The sequence below is a fragment of the Mesocricetus auratus genome, unplaced genomic scaffold (assembly GCF_017639785.1).
Source record: "Mesocricetus auratus isolate SY011 unplaced genomic scaffold, BCM_Maur_2.0 Super-Scaffold_100004, whole genome shotgun sequence".
NCBI lineage: Eukaryota > Metazoa > Chordata > Mammalia > Rodentia > Cricetidae > Mesocricetus > Mesocricetus auratus.
The window spans coordinates 95,257,908-95,272,798 of NW_024429189.1; the positions used below are offsets into that span (position 1 = coordinate 95,257,908).

Consider the following 14,891-nt stretch of genomic DNA (forward strand, 5'->3'; position numbering starts at 1 on the left):
ATCTCTGTGAGTTTGAGACCAGCCTGGTCTACAGAGCGAGTTCCAGTACAGCCTCCACAGAGAAACCCTGTCTCCAGTGGGGGTGGGGAGAAAACCGGGGACAGAAGCTTCACTGTGTTGCCCAACCTGCCCTCAAAGTGCTAGTCTCAAGCAGTCTTCCTGCCTCAGCCTCAGAAATAGCTGGGGCTACAGGCACTTGCCTCCACACCTCATTTTTACCAAATCAGAATTCTAGGTGTTTACAGTTTCATATAGTACATGATCAACAATCTGTTTTGCCATTTGCTACAACCTTTAAAAAGACAGCTGGCTGGCATGTTTTACAGACAGGACAGAGGTTTGATTAGCCTCGGCTATCTTATACTGCAGGAGATGAAACGTCAGTGGCATTTGGAATGCACCAGTAAAATGACCAAAGACTATAAATGTCCTTCCAGTCTTCAGTCTTTATTATTTGTAGGTGTCGATTCATGTTGGGTAAAGCCTCAATTTAAAGTCAAACATACAGGAAGACTTTAGATATACTCAAAGTGTGGATCATCAGTAAACTTGAACAAAAAAAGTGAAACACTAAAATGTGCTCAATAATCAGGACCTATGTTATTTTTACTAAAAAAAGAAACCTTTAGTTTATCCAAGTATCATTCATTTTCTTATTTTCAAAGACAGTCACCTACAGATAAGGTAACAAACATGAGTGTTGTTTATACGTCTTAGTTTTGCTGAGATCATTATCATTGTTCTCAATGAGTTACTTTCAGGATAAAAGTTAGTTTCACAACACGCTTAAATTTTCTTCTGATAAAACAAGCCACTTTGTAAACAAACTTCATTTATATTTTCCTCCCTTGATATTAAAACAGAGCTTATGCAAAAGAGTATAAAAGTACACTTACTTCCAGATTTACAAACAAGTGGAGTTATTTCATCTAGTGGGTGTAGCATGCTGAACATAGTAGGCAAAGGTTCTCTAGTAATAAACAAATAAACAAACAATCACCAACAAGATAACTATGTGTTCCTTGGTGCTAAACAAGCAACGAGAAATCTGCTACGACTTGAACATGAGATGCCCTCACAGGCTCATGTCTGAAAACTTGGTCCCTAACTTGTAGCACTGCTTCATGAGGCTGTAGAGCCTTGGGGAAAACAAGGGTCTGAGAGTTTCTGCCTGGTCCTCTTCCCAATCCCTCAATTCACTTCCTGCTCTGCCAAGATGCAAAGCCCTCCTAACATGAACTCTGCCCCGCCTTCCCTAAATGAAGGGCTGAAATGTGAGCAAAGTAAATCTTTCCTCCCTCAACGGCTTGTCAAGCATCCTATCACAGCTACTGTCTCCAAAAGGAACCTTCTAAATTCTTCAAACACTGTCTTTCACGTCATCCTGTTTTAGTTTTAAAAATATCTTCTTGTAATAATTCTATACATTCACACATAGAAGAAAATGACTGTCCAGGTAAAAAATCTGCAAATAGCAGCCATTACTTGACAGAACCCAGAGAATAACAACGGGCCTAAGACAGTCGTTCACATATCTCTCTTAGTGGCTATGGTAGCTAAGAAATTTAATCTTGTATACTTGTTCATAAGGGGTACATTTTTAAAAAGAAGAGAAAAATACTTCAACTAATTAAGCCTGCAATTTTCAGGAAGTTGGAGGAGGAAAAATGCTGGTTTTCTATAAAAGCAGAGATTAAAGTCTGCAAACAGCTCTGATGCTGAGCATCTGCTTTTGTGGTGTGTCTGCTCTACGCTCCTCCTCTCAATACGCACACAGTTCACAGGGAGGCAAGGGAAATGCACCATCAACAGGTATCCATCATGACTGGGCACTTAGTAGACAATGGGCCCCTGTGAGAGTCTACATAGACCCCAAAGGTAACTACTAACATTTCTGTAACAAATAAAGAAATGGAAACTAAGAAAGCAATAATGATCTGTCCAGAGCAGTACATGGCAGAGCTAATAACGGAATCCTGTCATTCAGCTGCTGTTTAATGCTCTGAAGGAGAGCACAGGGCAACGGAGTGCTGACTCCGCAGTCACAGCGGGCTCTAACTGGCATGAAAATGCTTGAACACTCACGCTGTGAACATGGACATCATCACCAACCCAAACACTTAGGCTAGTAAGTTTATTTCAGAATCATCATGAAAAAAGCTCAAGAAATAATATTCCCAACAGAATAAATGGAATACCTAGGTAGACTTGGAGGCACCTCATGTGAAGAACTGCTTCGTTCGAACAGCAAACCATATTTAGTGGCCCAAACATTTGCCACCTATCATAAGAGGGGGTGGGGGACAGAAGTAAGAGAAGTTTAAGAAAAGGTTTCAGTAAACATGACAGAACATTCAATTTTCTTTGAATTTACTGAGAGCTTTCAAAGTAACAAGATCACAAATTCACAAGCTACAGTACTTCACAACCTATGATTTTTTTCCCAAGAAACCCCCCCCCAAAAAAAAAAAACAAGCCCACAGAAGAGGTACTCAGTGTGAAACTGCTGCCAGTATGGGTACGCACACAAGAGTGAATAAAACCTTAATAGCACTGAGCATTAAAAGATGATGTGCTGCAAGGAAAAAGGCCATCATTATTCATATACCCACTATAATAAAGCCAAAATAATCTTTTAAATATCCTTAAACTGACAAACATTTCATATTATAATTTACTTCATTAAAAACTATTTTTGTGGAGAGACACATGTTAAAGTAAAACTAAGACTAAGTACAAACTAACACCCTTGCCACATAAAAATCTGATACACATGAGCTCTAAGAAAACACAAAAAAGTGTGGACTTAATAAAAAAGTGTAATTAAAAAAAGGACACTTTGGGGAGAGCCTGGGCCCTCCCGGAACAAAATGACAGACTCTAGAGATCCCCCATGGAGGGCCTTACCCTCCCTGGGGAATGGAGTGGGGATTGGTAGGGGGGTTGTGGGGGGGCTGATGGGGGGGGTGGGCATGGAGGGGAGGGAGAGGGAGCTGGGACTGACATGGGAAGCAAGCTTATTCCTAATTTAAATATATAATAAAAAAGTATAATAAAAGACAAAAAAAAAAGGTGTGGGGTTTTCTCTGTGTAGCCCTGGCTGTCCTGGAACTCACTCTGTAGACCTGGCAGGCCTTAAACTCAGAAATACACCAGCCTCTGCTTCCTGAGTGTTGGGATTAAAGGTGTGCACCACCATGCCTGGGGCTCTATTTTTTTTTAAAACACTGAAAAACTTAAAACACTCAAGTTTACCTGAAATGGTAAGGAAGCTATATAATCCTTCCCGTCTACGCTGTGCATGTTCATGCATGAGCTCTGTAATATACATATGCATTTCTCTACTTCATGGCTCTCTGAAAGGAAAGGGTACAAATTTATGGGTTATTTTCCTACTAAACAGTTCAATCCAAACATCAAAAAGTTCGTCAATGCATAATGCAAACTAAGAGTTGCTTATAAACATATTACACGTCATCCTGTTTTAGTTTTAAAACTATCTTCTTGTAATAATTCTATACTTGGAATCAGATAGATACTTGGAATCATGGAAAATAAGACTTCATAAAGAAACTTACTGTGGATCTTTTCAGACTTATCCTGTGATGTAATGAAGTCACACCACAATGCCTAAAACCAAAACAAAATGCTTGTCTAAGAAAATTACGTCTAAATAATCACCTGTTAGCTAGTGACATGAGTAACGATGACATTTACATAATACATTTCCTCAGCTCAATGTAGATGTATTTTCATATATATACACACAATCATACACACATACCACGGAAACAAACAAGAGTAACTAAGTAAGATTAGAACACTTAATACCACATAGTCTAAGATGACTATGCTTGTAATTAAATCTTCAGGGAAAATAAAACAATAAAAGACTCAGTTGACACAAGTGTTGCAATTAAAGCTCAAACATGAGCTCAGCCTAATACATCCTGCATCCTATAAAAGCAAGGATTATGTTGAGAGTTTAAAAGTAACTCAACAACTTATTCTATGTTCATATTAAAAATGTTTAGAAAACATCTTCCTCTATTAAGTCACTAAACTGAATACTTGAAATGGTTTAAAGTATAAATTTAATGATGTGTATATATAGTCTGCCACGATCCTAAAAAATAAAATGTTACTAAATAATTGTAATTTAAACAATAAAGATGTTCTCTTATTTGTTTGCTTTTCAGACAGGGTCTCACTATGTATCCCTGACTAGTGTGGAACGTATTATATAGACTAAGCTGGCCTCTGCCTCCTAATTACTAAGATTAAAAATTATACTCTATTATCACCTAACAGTAAATCCTTCCTTAACTTTTCCAACTCCCCAATCCAAAAAAAAAAAGAGAGAAATCTTTTACCCAGTTTTTTAGAACCAGAATTCAAACAAAGTTAACTTTAAAAGATTCAAAAACATTGCATTTGGCCTGGCACTGGTAGCCCATTCCTGTAAGCACAGCACTAGAGGCTGAGGAAGGGAGAGTGGGATTGCTCATTTGAGGACAGCCTGAGCTCTACATAGTAAAACCCTGTTCAAGAAAAAAAGGAATTTGGTGATGTCATTTTAGTGCCTGACTTTCAGAACAGTCCTTTTCCTACTTGATTCACTTTTTTAAAGAGACCAGAATGTAAACATTTCCAAATTTTGGATTCATCTAGTTATTAATTGCCCTATTTTTTTCTTTTAAACTTTTAGTTATAGAAATTTTCAAATATATACACAAAGGAAACACAATGCATCCCCACCCACCAGCTTCCATAATTATCAGCCTTCAGCTGTCCTTTCTTACCTTTTTTTTTTTAGTTTTTTGAGACAGGGTTTCTCTTGTTTTGGAAGCTGTCCTGGAACTCGCTCTGTAGACCAGGCTAGCCTCGAACTCACAGAGATCCGCCTGCCTCTGCCTCCCCATTGCTGGGATTAAAGGCGTGCGCCACCAACGCCCGGCTGTCCTTTCTTATCTTATTTTTTGAAACAAGTTCTCTCTACAGAGCCCTGGCTGTCCTGGGACTTACTATGTAGTCCAGGCCAGCCTAAAACTCAAGATCTGCTTCCCTCTGCCTCCTGAGTGCTGTGATTAGGAACATACACTACCACACCCAGCCTTTGTTCTTCTTTATTCTTATTACATTTATTATTTATTTTGTGTGCACAACAGCCCATCTGTAGCAGTCAGAGGACAACTTACAGGAATCAGTTCTCTCTTCCCACCATGTAGGTCCTGTGGATTCAATTCAGTTTTTCTGCCTTAGTAGAAAGTGCCTTTATAAGCCTAGCAATCTTTCTGGCCACAGCCACCACTAAGTAACCTCCAACCCATTCCTCATCTCATGCTATTAGTAATTCTTCATCTATGCTACTTTGTAATTTCATCCCCCTAGGCCTCAAGTTTATTACAAACTGGAACTAGAGCTAAAACTTGACATTAAATATTTCTCAAAAGAATATATAGTAGACTTTTTTTATGTTACAGCTAGCCGGAGGTGCATAATATCCTTTACCCCAACTCAATCACTTGGCTGAGCCAGAGACCAAAAACAACTTCAAAGGAAAGATACATTTGTTTATCTACATTTAGCAAGTCATACCTACTGGCATTGTATTATCCTTTTCTTCAACGGTGTTAACATCCATTACCACCTTGCCTGAACCAATTAACACACTACAAAGTGACCCCTACTTCTACCATTTATTTTACAGTTATGGGTTGGTACTCTTCAATAAGTTGAGAGTTTCCATCATCAAACAGAGATCTTCCTGAAATAGTAAGTATTTAATTTCTTCTATCAATTTTTAGAAAGTGGTTCCAACAACCACTATAATAGTAGCACGTTAGGCTGAATTTCCTTTCACTATGAATCCAGTAAGTTTAATGTACTCAACATCTGGAAATGAATAATAGTAATCATGTACTTTAAAATGTTTTTTTTAAGGTCACACATTTTGTTGACAATAACAGATCTCAAGGTCCACATCTAGTGTTAACAAACTATTATCTGCAGTGCTATGTATGTGTGTAAAAGTGCTTGCCTAGCATATAGAAGGCCCTAAATTCAATCCTCAGTAACTACAAAAACAATAGCAAGCAGGGCCTTGGTGGCGCACACATTTGATCCCAGCACTTAGGAGATGGAGGCAGGTGGATCTCTGTGAGTTTGAGGCTAGCACGGTCTAGAGTGAGTTCTAAGACAGCCAGGAATGTTTCATAGAGAAACCCTATCTCAAAAAATAAATAAATAAATAATAGCAATATAAATAAGATTGTACCAGGTTTGGTGATGCACACCTGTGATCCCAGCACTCAGGAGGCTGGGGCAGGAAGACCTCGAGTGCCAGGACAGCCTGGCCTACAGAAACACTATCATGATGGATAAAATGAGAATCTTACTTTCCTGCCAATATGTTCACTGCATGACATAATGTACACTGCTAGGACTGTTACAGAGCTGTTGTCATTTGTTACAAGCTTTCTTCCAAAACAGGTACATACTTACATTAGTTAATCAACTGTACAAACTCAGTGAGCTCACCTGCTGGACAGTGCTGTCCACTGTGAAGGCTTTGTACACTGCCAGTGCCTGGCTTTTACTCCCTTTGCTCCAGATAACCATGTTCCCAGCCACATAGAGCTCTTCATCATAGTCAGCTGCATCTCCAATCTCACTCACACCTTTTCTTAACTGCCAGCTTTCCTAAAAATTAACACATAGGACATGATCAACACTTCCTCCTTTTTTTTCAATGGACTGCAGTAAGATTTGCCTATGGCTTAAGACTCAACACTAAGTCCTAAAAAGACTGTGTACATGAATGCACAATGTAGGCCAATTAGCAAAGTGGGCACGTTAATTATATCAAGAGATTCTTGAGATAACTTAAGAGAGGTGGGAGAAACGGCTCAGTGGTCAAGAGCACTGGCTGCTCTTCCAGAGGACCCAGGTTTGATTCCCAGCACCTAACAAGACAAGTCTTACAACTGTCCCTAACTCACGTTCCAGATCTGAGCCCTCTTCTGGACTCTGTGGACACTGCATACACACGGTGCATAGACACACAAGCAGCTAAAAGAACATGGACTTTTTAAACTGACTTAAAATTTCTGTGGTTTTTTTATATTTCTGTCTCCTGTATTATTCTGCCAAAAACACATGCAAGCAAAAAGTGTATCTTGCATATAGATCATAAAATAAAATCCATGTATGAAGGGAAACTAAATGTATGTATTAAATATAACGTACAGAGTAGAAAAGAGACAGTGAGGTGCACGTGTGACTCAACAGAGGACTTGCAGTGTAGACTTTCCTGCTTCACAGGAAATACATTCATCTTTCTTCCCTTGTCCCACCCACGAGATGGATGGAAGATAGAAAGTTTCTGATTTCCAACAATGTACATTCCAAGAGATTTGATTTCAAAGGCATATGAAAATTAAATAAGGCAGGAGAGGAGAAGTACAGCTCAGTGATAAGAGTGCTTGCCTATCAAGACCATAACCTTGGCTTGGCCCCCAGCACGACCAAAAAAACAAAAAACCGAAGCTGGGGGACACACAGAACTATTCTGTTCTGGCACTGTGGTTTCCTGACATACTTTGACATCTCACCTCCAGAACAATGCCTAGTTCTCCAGGCACTAAGGCACACACCTGTACTGTCAGTACCCAGAAGACTGAGACAGAAGGAAGAGAAGTTCAGGGTCAGTCTGGCCTTCTTATGAAGTCCATCTATAAATAAGACACTACTCCTCTAATACTCTTGGTGACATCAGCCCCAGTCTAGAAAAATATGTTGCAGATAATCTCTAACATTTAGTCATATCAAGTGAAAATAAAGTTTCAAATGAGACATGATCACAATACTCAACCCTCATTATAAGTTATGTAGTATGACCACATAGGCAGCATGGACTAAAACTAGCCAACATGAGCCTTTGAATCCAAGTGCCAACACACTTCTTTCTCCCATGCATCTAGACAGCTTTAAATTAGTAGTAAATTATTCACGCCATGTTTCAAGAATATGATGGGAATCTTTATAAAACCTTATGTTTCTCGTGGATTGTAACCTCCTGAAGAGACCCCACCAAGCCAGCTGCACCATCGGAGGACCATAATTCAGAGGCTGGCTGAAGCTGACGAAGCTGGAGGTTCAGAGCGTTAGGGTGGTGCTTGCAGTGGTCGCGGCCAAAAGGAACGAAGTCCTGCAAATCCCCGGCTGCAATCATCGTTGCCCTTTCTTCAGAGAAGTTCGACATGGGTTCCAAATATCAACATTATTTCTGTGTGAATTCAAACATAGTCTCGTCAGCCTTCCAGTCAAAAAAAGATTATTACTACTACAAAGACCTGGATGGAGCTATGACCAAACATAGCAGTCCACCTCACAAACATTCTGTGGGGATGGCTAATATGTATGTGAGATGGGTGTGGATTCTGCCTGAGAAAAACCTCTGCAATAAAAATGGGTTTCATGGCATTACATTTAAATTACAATCCCCAAACATAGCTCTAAACAAGCATTTGATATCGGCACTATAGCCAACTGTTCGTGTTTGAAATGGTACTCAAGATTAGCAATGTCTAACTAAATTTGACTTGCCGCTGTCATCTGAAGTCTTTATGGCATCAGTTTTGCTTCTTTTGCTTGTTTGTTTTGTTTTTACAAACACCTCAGAGTCTCTAGTTTCTATGAAGCCCTCTACAACTACAGTCTTTTTGTGCTGTGAATTAAATGCCATCTTGGGATGGTTACATCCAAAAACAGGAGCAAGTTTCTTTTCCACCTCCTAGAAATAAATCAGTATTGAGAACAGCTCAATTTGAAACAGAATCACAAATGCCTTATAAAACACATGAGAAATTCCAAGATCTGGCTGGTTTTTCCAATTTCTACTCAACAGAGTAGCCGACTATTCCTTGTGCAATTATGTAATTTCACTCTCTTATAGCTTAAAAAACAAACCTACAGGATTATTACAGCACCACTTTCACAGTCTCTTAGTCAAAAGGGTCATATACTTTCATAGTTCTCCCAAAACTATTAACCGTGTTATTCATTACGGGCCACATAAAAGTACCCAGTTGACATGCTATAAATAAAACTGTCATTACCGTTACTAGAAACATACGCAAACAGCGGAACCCAGAGTTGTGTCTCTACAAAAACAGGTTTCCCCGTGCTTTTGAGTAACCCGTGCTGAGAGGTAGCGGCCCGCGATTCTGGCGCAAGGCGCATCCGGCGCACCCCGGAAAGCACAGCTTGAGACTAGGGTCTCCGTCACCCTAGCACACGTTCACGGCTCGCCCCGGGGCGCTCAGCCCTCGGGCCACCGTGTGCAGCGAGGCCCCGACACCGAGCCGCAGCAACGCGCTACCCAGACGGGCCCGCACCTGAGTGACTCGGGACGCGTCAGGCGCTTGCGAGCCCCGGCTGCTCCCCGGAGGCGCAGGGGCCGCGGAGGCCCGAGAGCGGCGGCAGGTCGGTCAAGATGGCTCCTCGGCCGCCACAGCTTCTCATCCCTTTTCCCTCGCTGATTCCGGCGGAAGAATGGGCCGCAGGGGGGGATCGAAGGCGGACACGCACAACTCAAACGGAAGTGTCCATCTTGGATTTCCCGTCCTGCCTCGCGCCAGAGCAGGACAACACGGGGATGCGCGGCAGTAGGGAGGGTCCAGCGCCTGCGCAGTTAAAGAAGGCGGCTGTGCGAGCGCCTACAGTCATATGACGTCACCTCCTTGCTAGGCCCAGTCTCTAAGACCCCGAACTGCTTTCTCAATTGTGTTATGTTAGGTAATTTTTCTAGCTGGCTCCGTTTTCTCCTCTTCTCAAAAAGTGATGTGTACCTCCAGAATAAAGAATGGTAGCGCAAGGCAAGCCGCTGGTTTTCTCAAGAATGCTAGGAAAAGCTCAGGAAATCGCTCACTGCTACCATAAATGGGTTCTTAATCGGTACCTCTGAGATTGAACAAACAAACCAAAAAATGGTGGAGCCTCTCGGTGCCTAAAGAATAAAGTGCTAGTTCTTTGCCCAGAAACGCAGTTAGCTGAAATTTTATGCCTTCGCTATAATTGTCTATTGTGACACACACCTTAATATTTGAGTTCATCTCTTGAAATGCCATCGTTCAGAGCTTGAGGCTGTATTCCAACAGGAGGGAGTTTCCCTTAGAATTTGGTGAGAGGAATGCCTGTTTAGCTGAGTATTCAAAATAGGCTCTCCCAGCATCTCAAGAATTCTTGACAAGGTCCAGGCTCCTCGGCCAGCATACCACCCCTACAACCTATCCTAAACCTCTCCAGCTTCTAAGCTTCCATTCGCTTCCCCTAGCCTAGGTATTCAAAAACAGATAACAATCATATTCCACATGCTTTGCTCCAATCCTTTATTCCTTCCCTCAAAGCCCGATCATCCTGCAAAGTTCTTTCTATCCTCAACAGGGCTTTCTGGAAGAAGAGCACACTTAGGTCGCCTCTCGGAGTCTCGTTGCCTCTCGGAGTCTCGTTGCTTCCATTCTCAATCTCCTCTACCTCTTGCCCCACCTCAGTCTGCCAACCCTATAACCCTATTCACTTGAAGTGGAAGGGCAGCCCACTCTCCAAGATGCTCTGTGCAACCAGGCCAGTGTCATATACCTTGAGACTGTGGTATCTTCTGACACCACCAGACCTGGATGAAAAGTCCCCCTGAGGGATATGGGAATTGACTTCTAAAGAGCCCATACATGGAAACCCAAAATGATAGGAAGCAAACTGGCCAATGAACAAAAATGAGGATATGACTGTATGGTTGGGGAGAAGGTTTTTATTATAGAGATAGGAGAAGGCAAATACAGCCAGAGGCATCTGAAAGAGTCTAGAGTGAACATGGCCAACAGAATAGAACTGACCGTGAGAGGAGGGGTGGGGGACAAGAGATAGAGAGAAGAGAGAAGGACAAGAAGACCAAGAGAGATCCAAGAGGACATGGAGAGGAACAAGGATCAATAGAGAGGCCAAGGACCAAAAGAGCTCATAGCCAAAATGACTGGGTTATATAGGAAAGGAGGAGGAGGAGGAGGAGGAGGAGGAAGCAACAGCCACAGCAGCTGGGGGAAGGGAAAAGGGAATCGAACCTCAGGAGCTAGAGAGGTTTAAGACAGAGTCGGGGAGAGGCAGTGTGCTAAGAGAAGCCAGGACCCTGTAAGAAGTATTGGTGATGCTCAAATAGCCTGGCATCAACTTTAATACCTAATATGCACCTCAGTTAGCCTTTTGTCCTGAGTTTCTTTGGGACCTAACAATAGGAACAAGGCAGGAAGGAGATAGACTTACAAATTACTGTTATTCTCCTTTCCATGGTCTGTTCTAGGGAATTTTTTTTGTCTACACAACCTGTCATGAAATATCCTGTGTGGTTAAGTGGACATACCCATCAGTCCACCGAGTTTGTGGCATCTGACTGCAAAGCAGCAGCCAATGCAATATTATTGTGTCATCCTTCCCTACCCTTGTCCACTTGCCTTCATCCTCTCTCTATGGCTAAACACTAGTGATCTTCATCCTCGGGTAGCCCCAAGAAACACAGAACACTGCTGACATCCAAGATGGAAATCAGGGAGTCACTGAAAAGGTTATCTCAACTGTCATTCCCAGACATTTGTTTCTCTGCCCAAATCTCTTAATGTGCTTCTTCATGGTTTCAGCCTATGTGACATCAAGGCCTACCCTGGTAGCCCCTCTCCTATGTGTCTATCATAGTTAGCTCTCTATTGCTGAAGCCAAATACCATGACCAAAAACATGGGGAGGAAAGGGTTTACTTTATCTTATATCATCCAAGAAGAAGCCAGGGCAAGAACCTGGAGGCAGGAACCAAAGCAGAGGCCATGGAAGAGTGCTGCTTAATGGCTTGCTCCCGGTGGCTTGTTGAGCCTGCTTTTTTTAAAGCACCCAGGACTATCTGTCCAGGAGTGGCACTACCCACAGTAAAGTGGGTCCTCCCACATCAATCATCAATCAAGAAAATGCCCCACAGTCTTGTTCACAGGCCAATCTTGTAGAGGCATTTTCTTAGTAGAGGTTCCTTCTTCCCAAATAACTCTAGCTTGTGTCAAGCTAACATAAAATTAGCCAACAATATCCAAAGACTCTCCAATCCCAGGCACCAGAGCAATGCTGCATTTCCTACATCTCTCCATGTTCCAGGCACCAGAACAATCAATTCTGTATTTCCTACAACTCTCCAAGCTCCAGGCACCAGAGCAATCAATGCTGCATTTCCTACAACTCTCCAAGCTCCAGACACCAGAGAAAAACTGTATTTCCTAAAACTCTCCAGGTTCCAGGCACCAGAGCAAAGCTGTATTTTCTACAACTCTCCAAGCCCCAGGCACCAGAGAAAAGCTGTATTTTCTACAACTCTCCAAGCTCCAGGCACCAGAGCAATGCTGCCTTTCCTACAGAGCAGCTGGACCCTCTCTGTCCTCTGTTACACTCCAGTATCATTAAGAGCACTGCTGGCACCTATGCTTTGACACAGTCCCTTAAAAAAATCCATGTGTTTCTGTCACTATTCACTCTGCCCATGAGAGCTCAAACCACAAAGTCAGGAGTTTGAGAGCACAGGGAGCCCCAACCCAGTCTGCTGGTGGTTGAGAGGATACATATCTTTGAGCACAAAACCTCTTGTACAGATTCCTGTGTGTCACCAGTTCACCACATGTCTTCTGTGTCCTCCAAACAAGCATTAATTTCCTGAGACTGCATTTTGTATACAAACATGCCCGATAATATAATTGATTCTATGTCCATGCTAGTAAAGTGTCCAAATTACCTGTGTGTAACTTTTTAAATAAATTTTATTTAAATTAGAAACAATCTTATTTTACATATTGATCTCAGTTCCTTCTCCCTCCCATCCTCCCATGTCCCCCACTGACCACCCCCATTCTATCCCCCATCAACTCCCCAGGGGGGTGAGGCCTGCCCTGAGGGATCATCAAAATCTGGGGCAGGGCCTAGGCCCTCCCTCCCCCCTCCTCCCTATGTGTAACTTTTATGGATAGACTTGAATAAATAAAATCCTTGTTATGTTATGTTATATCTTCTAACTGGACAAAATATATGTCTTTGTATTTGCTGCATAATAGTATTATCACAAATATTGGAAAACAAAATAATAGACATTGCTGTATAATAATATTACTACAAATATTGGAACATAAAATAGTAGACGTCTATTATGTCATAATTTTCATGGACTAGAAGCCTAGGCCAGACCTCTGGAAGAACAGTCAACACTTTTAGCAACTGAGTCTTCTCTCCAGTCCAAAACATATTTTTTTAAGAAAAGAAAAGGTTAGTCTTATGTAATATAAATACGAAAGTGACACTCTAGCCACTTGGAAAATTTGAAGAAAGTCACGTTCAAGGGAAGGAATTACACAAGTGCTGGGAGCGATCATTGGAATACAGGACCTCTTGTAAATATTGCCAGCTGTGGAGGGCCCTAAATAAGGATAGCATAACAAAAACCATCTTTATATTCCTACTGTATTCTTAGAGACTAACACAGTTAAGCTTCGATGTCTCTGTGTCTGCTTATCTTCCTGTACAGCATACTTTCAAGGCCTGCAGTCCAGGCTCTCCCACCCTTCTGCCACCTGGCCTGCAGTCCAGACTCCCCCTGCCACAGACTTGTGTCCTTGGAACACATCCTGCCAAGACCAGGCTCCCTGCTTCAAAGCAATAGCCTCTCCCACCTAACCCCCTTCCCCCCTGCCTAGCTTCCTGCTTCAACCACTGTAAGAATCCTTGTGAGGAAATAAAACCTTGCAGCTTGATCAGAGAGCCTGTCTTGCTGTCCATTCTTTGTGTCTCTTGTCCCTTTCATTCCAGGTTCCTGTGGGCTCGACCTTCATTATGTCCTGCTGGCCAGGGCACACAGGAAAGCAGGAACCATCGGGGGTCAGTATATGTTCTTTATTTTAGGGCCTACAACTACCCATTTTGGCCAAGAGAGTGACACAAATGCTGCCCTTGCATACATCCTTTGCGGCTGCCTCACATAGACTTCTGGCCAGGTGTGCACAGGGCCTGCCCCCATCTCAACCCCTAGTTCTTGAAAACTCCCCCAAAGGCTTCTATTAAAGAAAAAACGGCATAAAAAGGAGAGAAAGACAAAACAGGCTAGTTTTAAAGTATACATTCTTCTGTGTATTGTATACCTATTTGGCTGTATATATACCAGATGCATACAGGGACCCTTGGAGAGAACTGTGAGCTGCCTAACATAGGTGCTGGGAACTGACCTCCAGGCTGTTTTTCACACACCTGAAATTATAGTATACTTGATTTTTTTATAGAGTTGAAGAAAAAGAACCAGGAAGTCAGAGTGTAAAGGAAGGAAAAGAATAAAATAAATATTATTATTATTATTATTATTATTATTTGGTTTTTCAAGATAGGGTTTCTCTGTATAACAGCCCTGGCTGTCCTGGAACTCACTCTATAGACCAGGCTGGCCTAGAAATCACAGAGATCCACCTGCCTCTGCCCCACAAGTGCTGGGATTTAAGGCATGCACCATCACTGCCCAGTCCTGTAATCATTTTTATAGGCTTAATGTTTTCCAGTGTGTGAATTACAACTCAGTTTATATCTGTATTTGAGCTAGACTGCTCAACCATCCATATCCCACATGTGTGGTTTTGATAGATATGGGATTTTCAGCTTTAAGGTGAAATGATCCAGACAAATTGGGATAATTAGGATCCTGACTCTAATTTAGAGTAATAAAGCACAGGTTTTCTACCCATCCAAATAACTTGCCTCCCTAGGTCCTTGAACACATTAGGGCATTTAGTAGAAACAAAATAAACACATAAGAGCCAGTCATGGTAGCAC

General features: G+C 41.9%; 1 protein-coding gene across 2 annotated transcripts in view; it reads right to left on the minus strand.

Annotated features, from left to right (window-relative positions):
- Anapc1 (anaphase promoting complex subunit 1) overlaps positions 1–9,652 on the minus strand; it is a 75,993-nt gene extending 66,341 nt beyond the window's left edge. The window contains exons 1-7 of one of the 2 annotated variants that reach the window (XM_040746268.1): positions 9,399–9,652; positions 8,051–8,287; positions 6,541–6,702; positions 3,579–3,630; positions 3,256–3,356; positions 2,199–2,281; positions 897–970 (exon numbers count right to left, since the gene is read on the minus strand). In XM_040746268.1, the coding sequence (XP_040602202.1) occupies positions 897–970; positions 2,199–2,281; positions 3,256–3,356; positions 3,579–3,630; positions 6,541–6,702; positions 8,051–8,263 (685 nt within the window). In that variant the 5' untranslated portion in view covers positions 8,264–8,287; positions 9,399–9,652. Of the gene's footprint in view, positions 1–896; positions 971–2,198; positions 2,282–3,255; positions 3,357–3,578; positions 3,631–6,540; positions 6,703–8,050; positions 8,288–9,119; positions 9,275–9,398 lie in introns of those variants that run through there. The other variant, XM_040746269.1, reaches the window with a different exon arrangement.
- Positions 9,653–14,891: the final 5,239 nt, after the last annotated feature.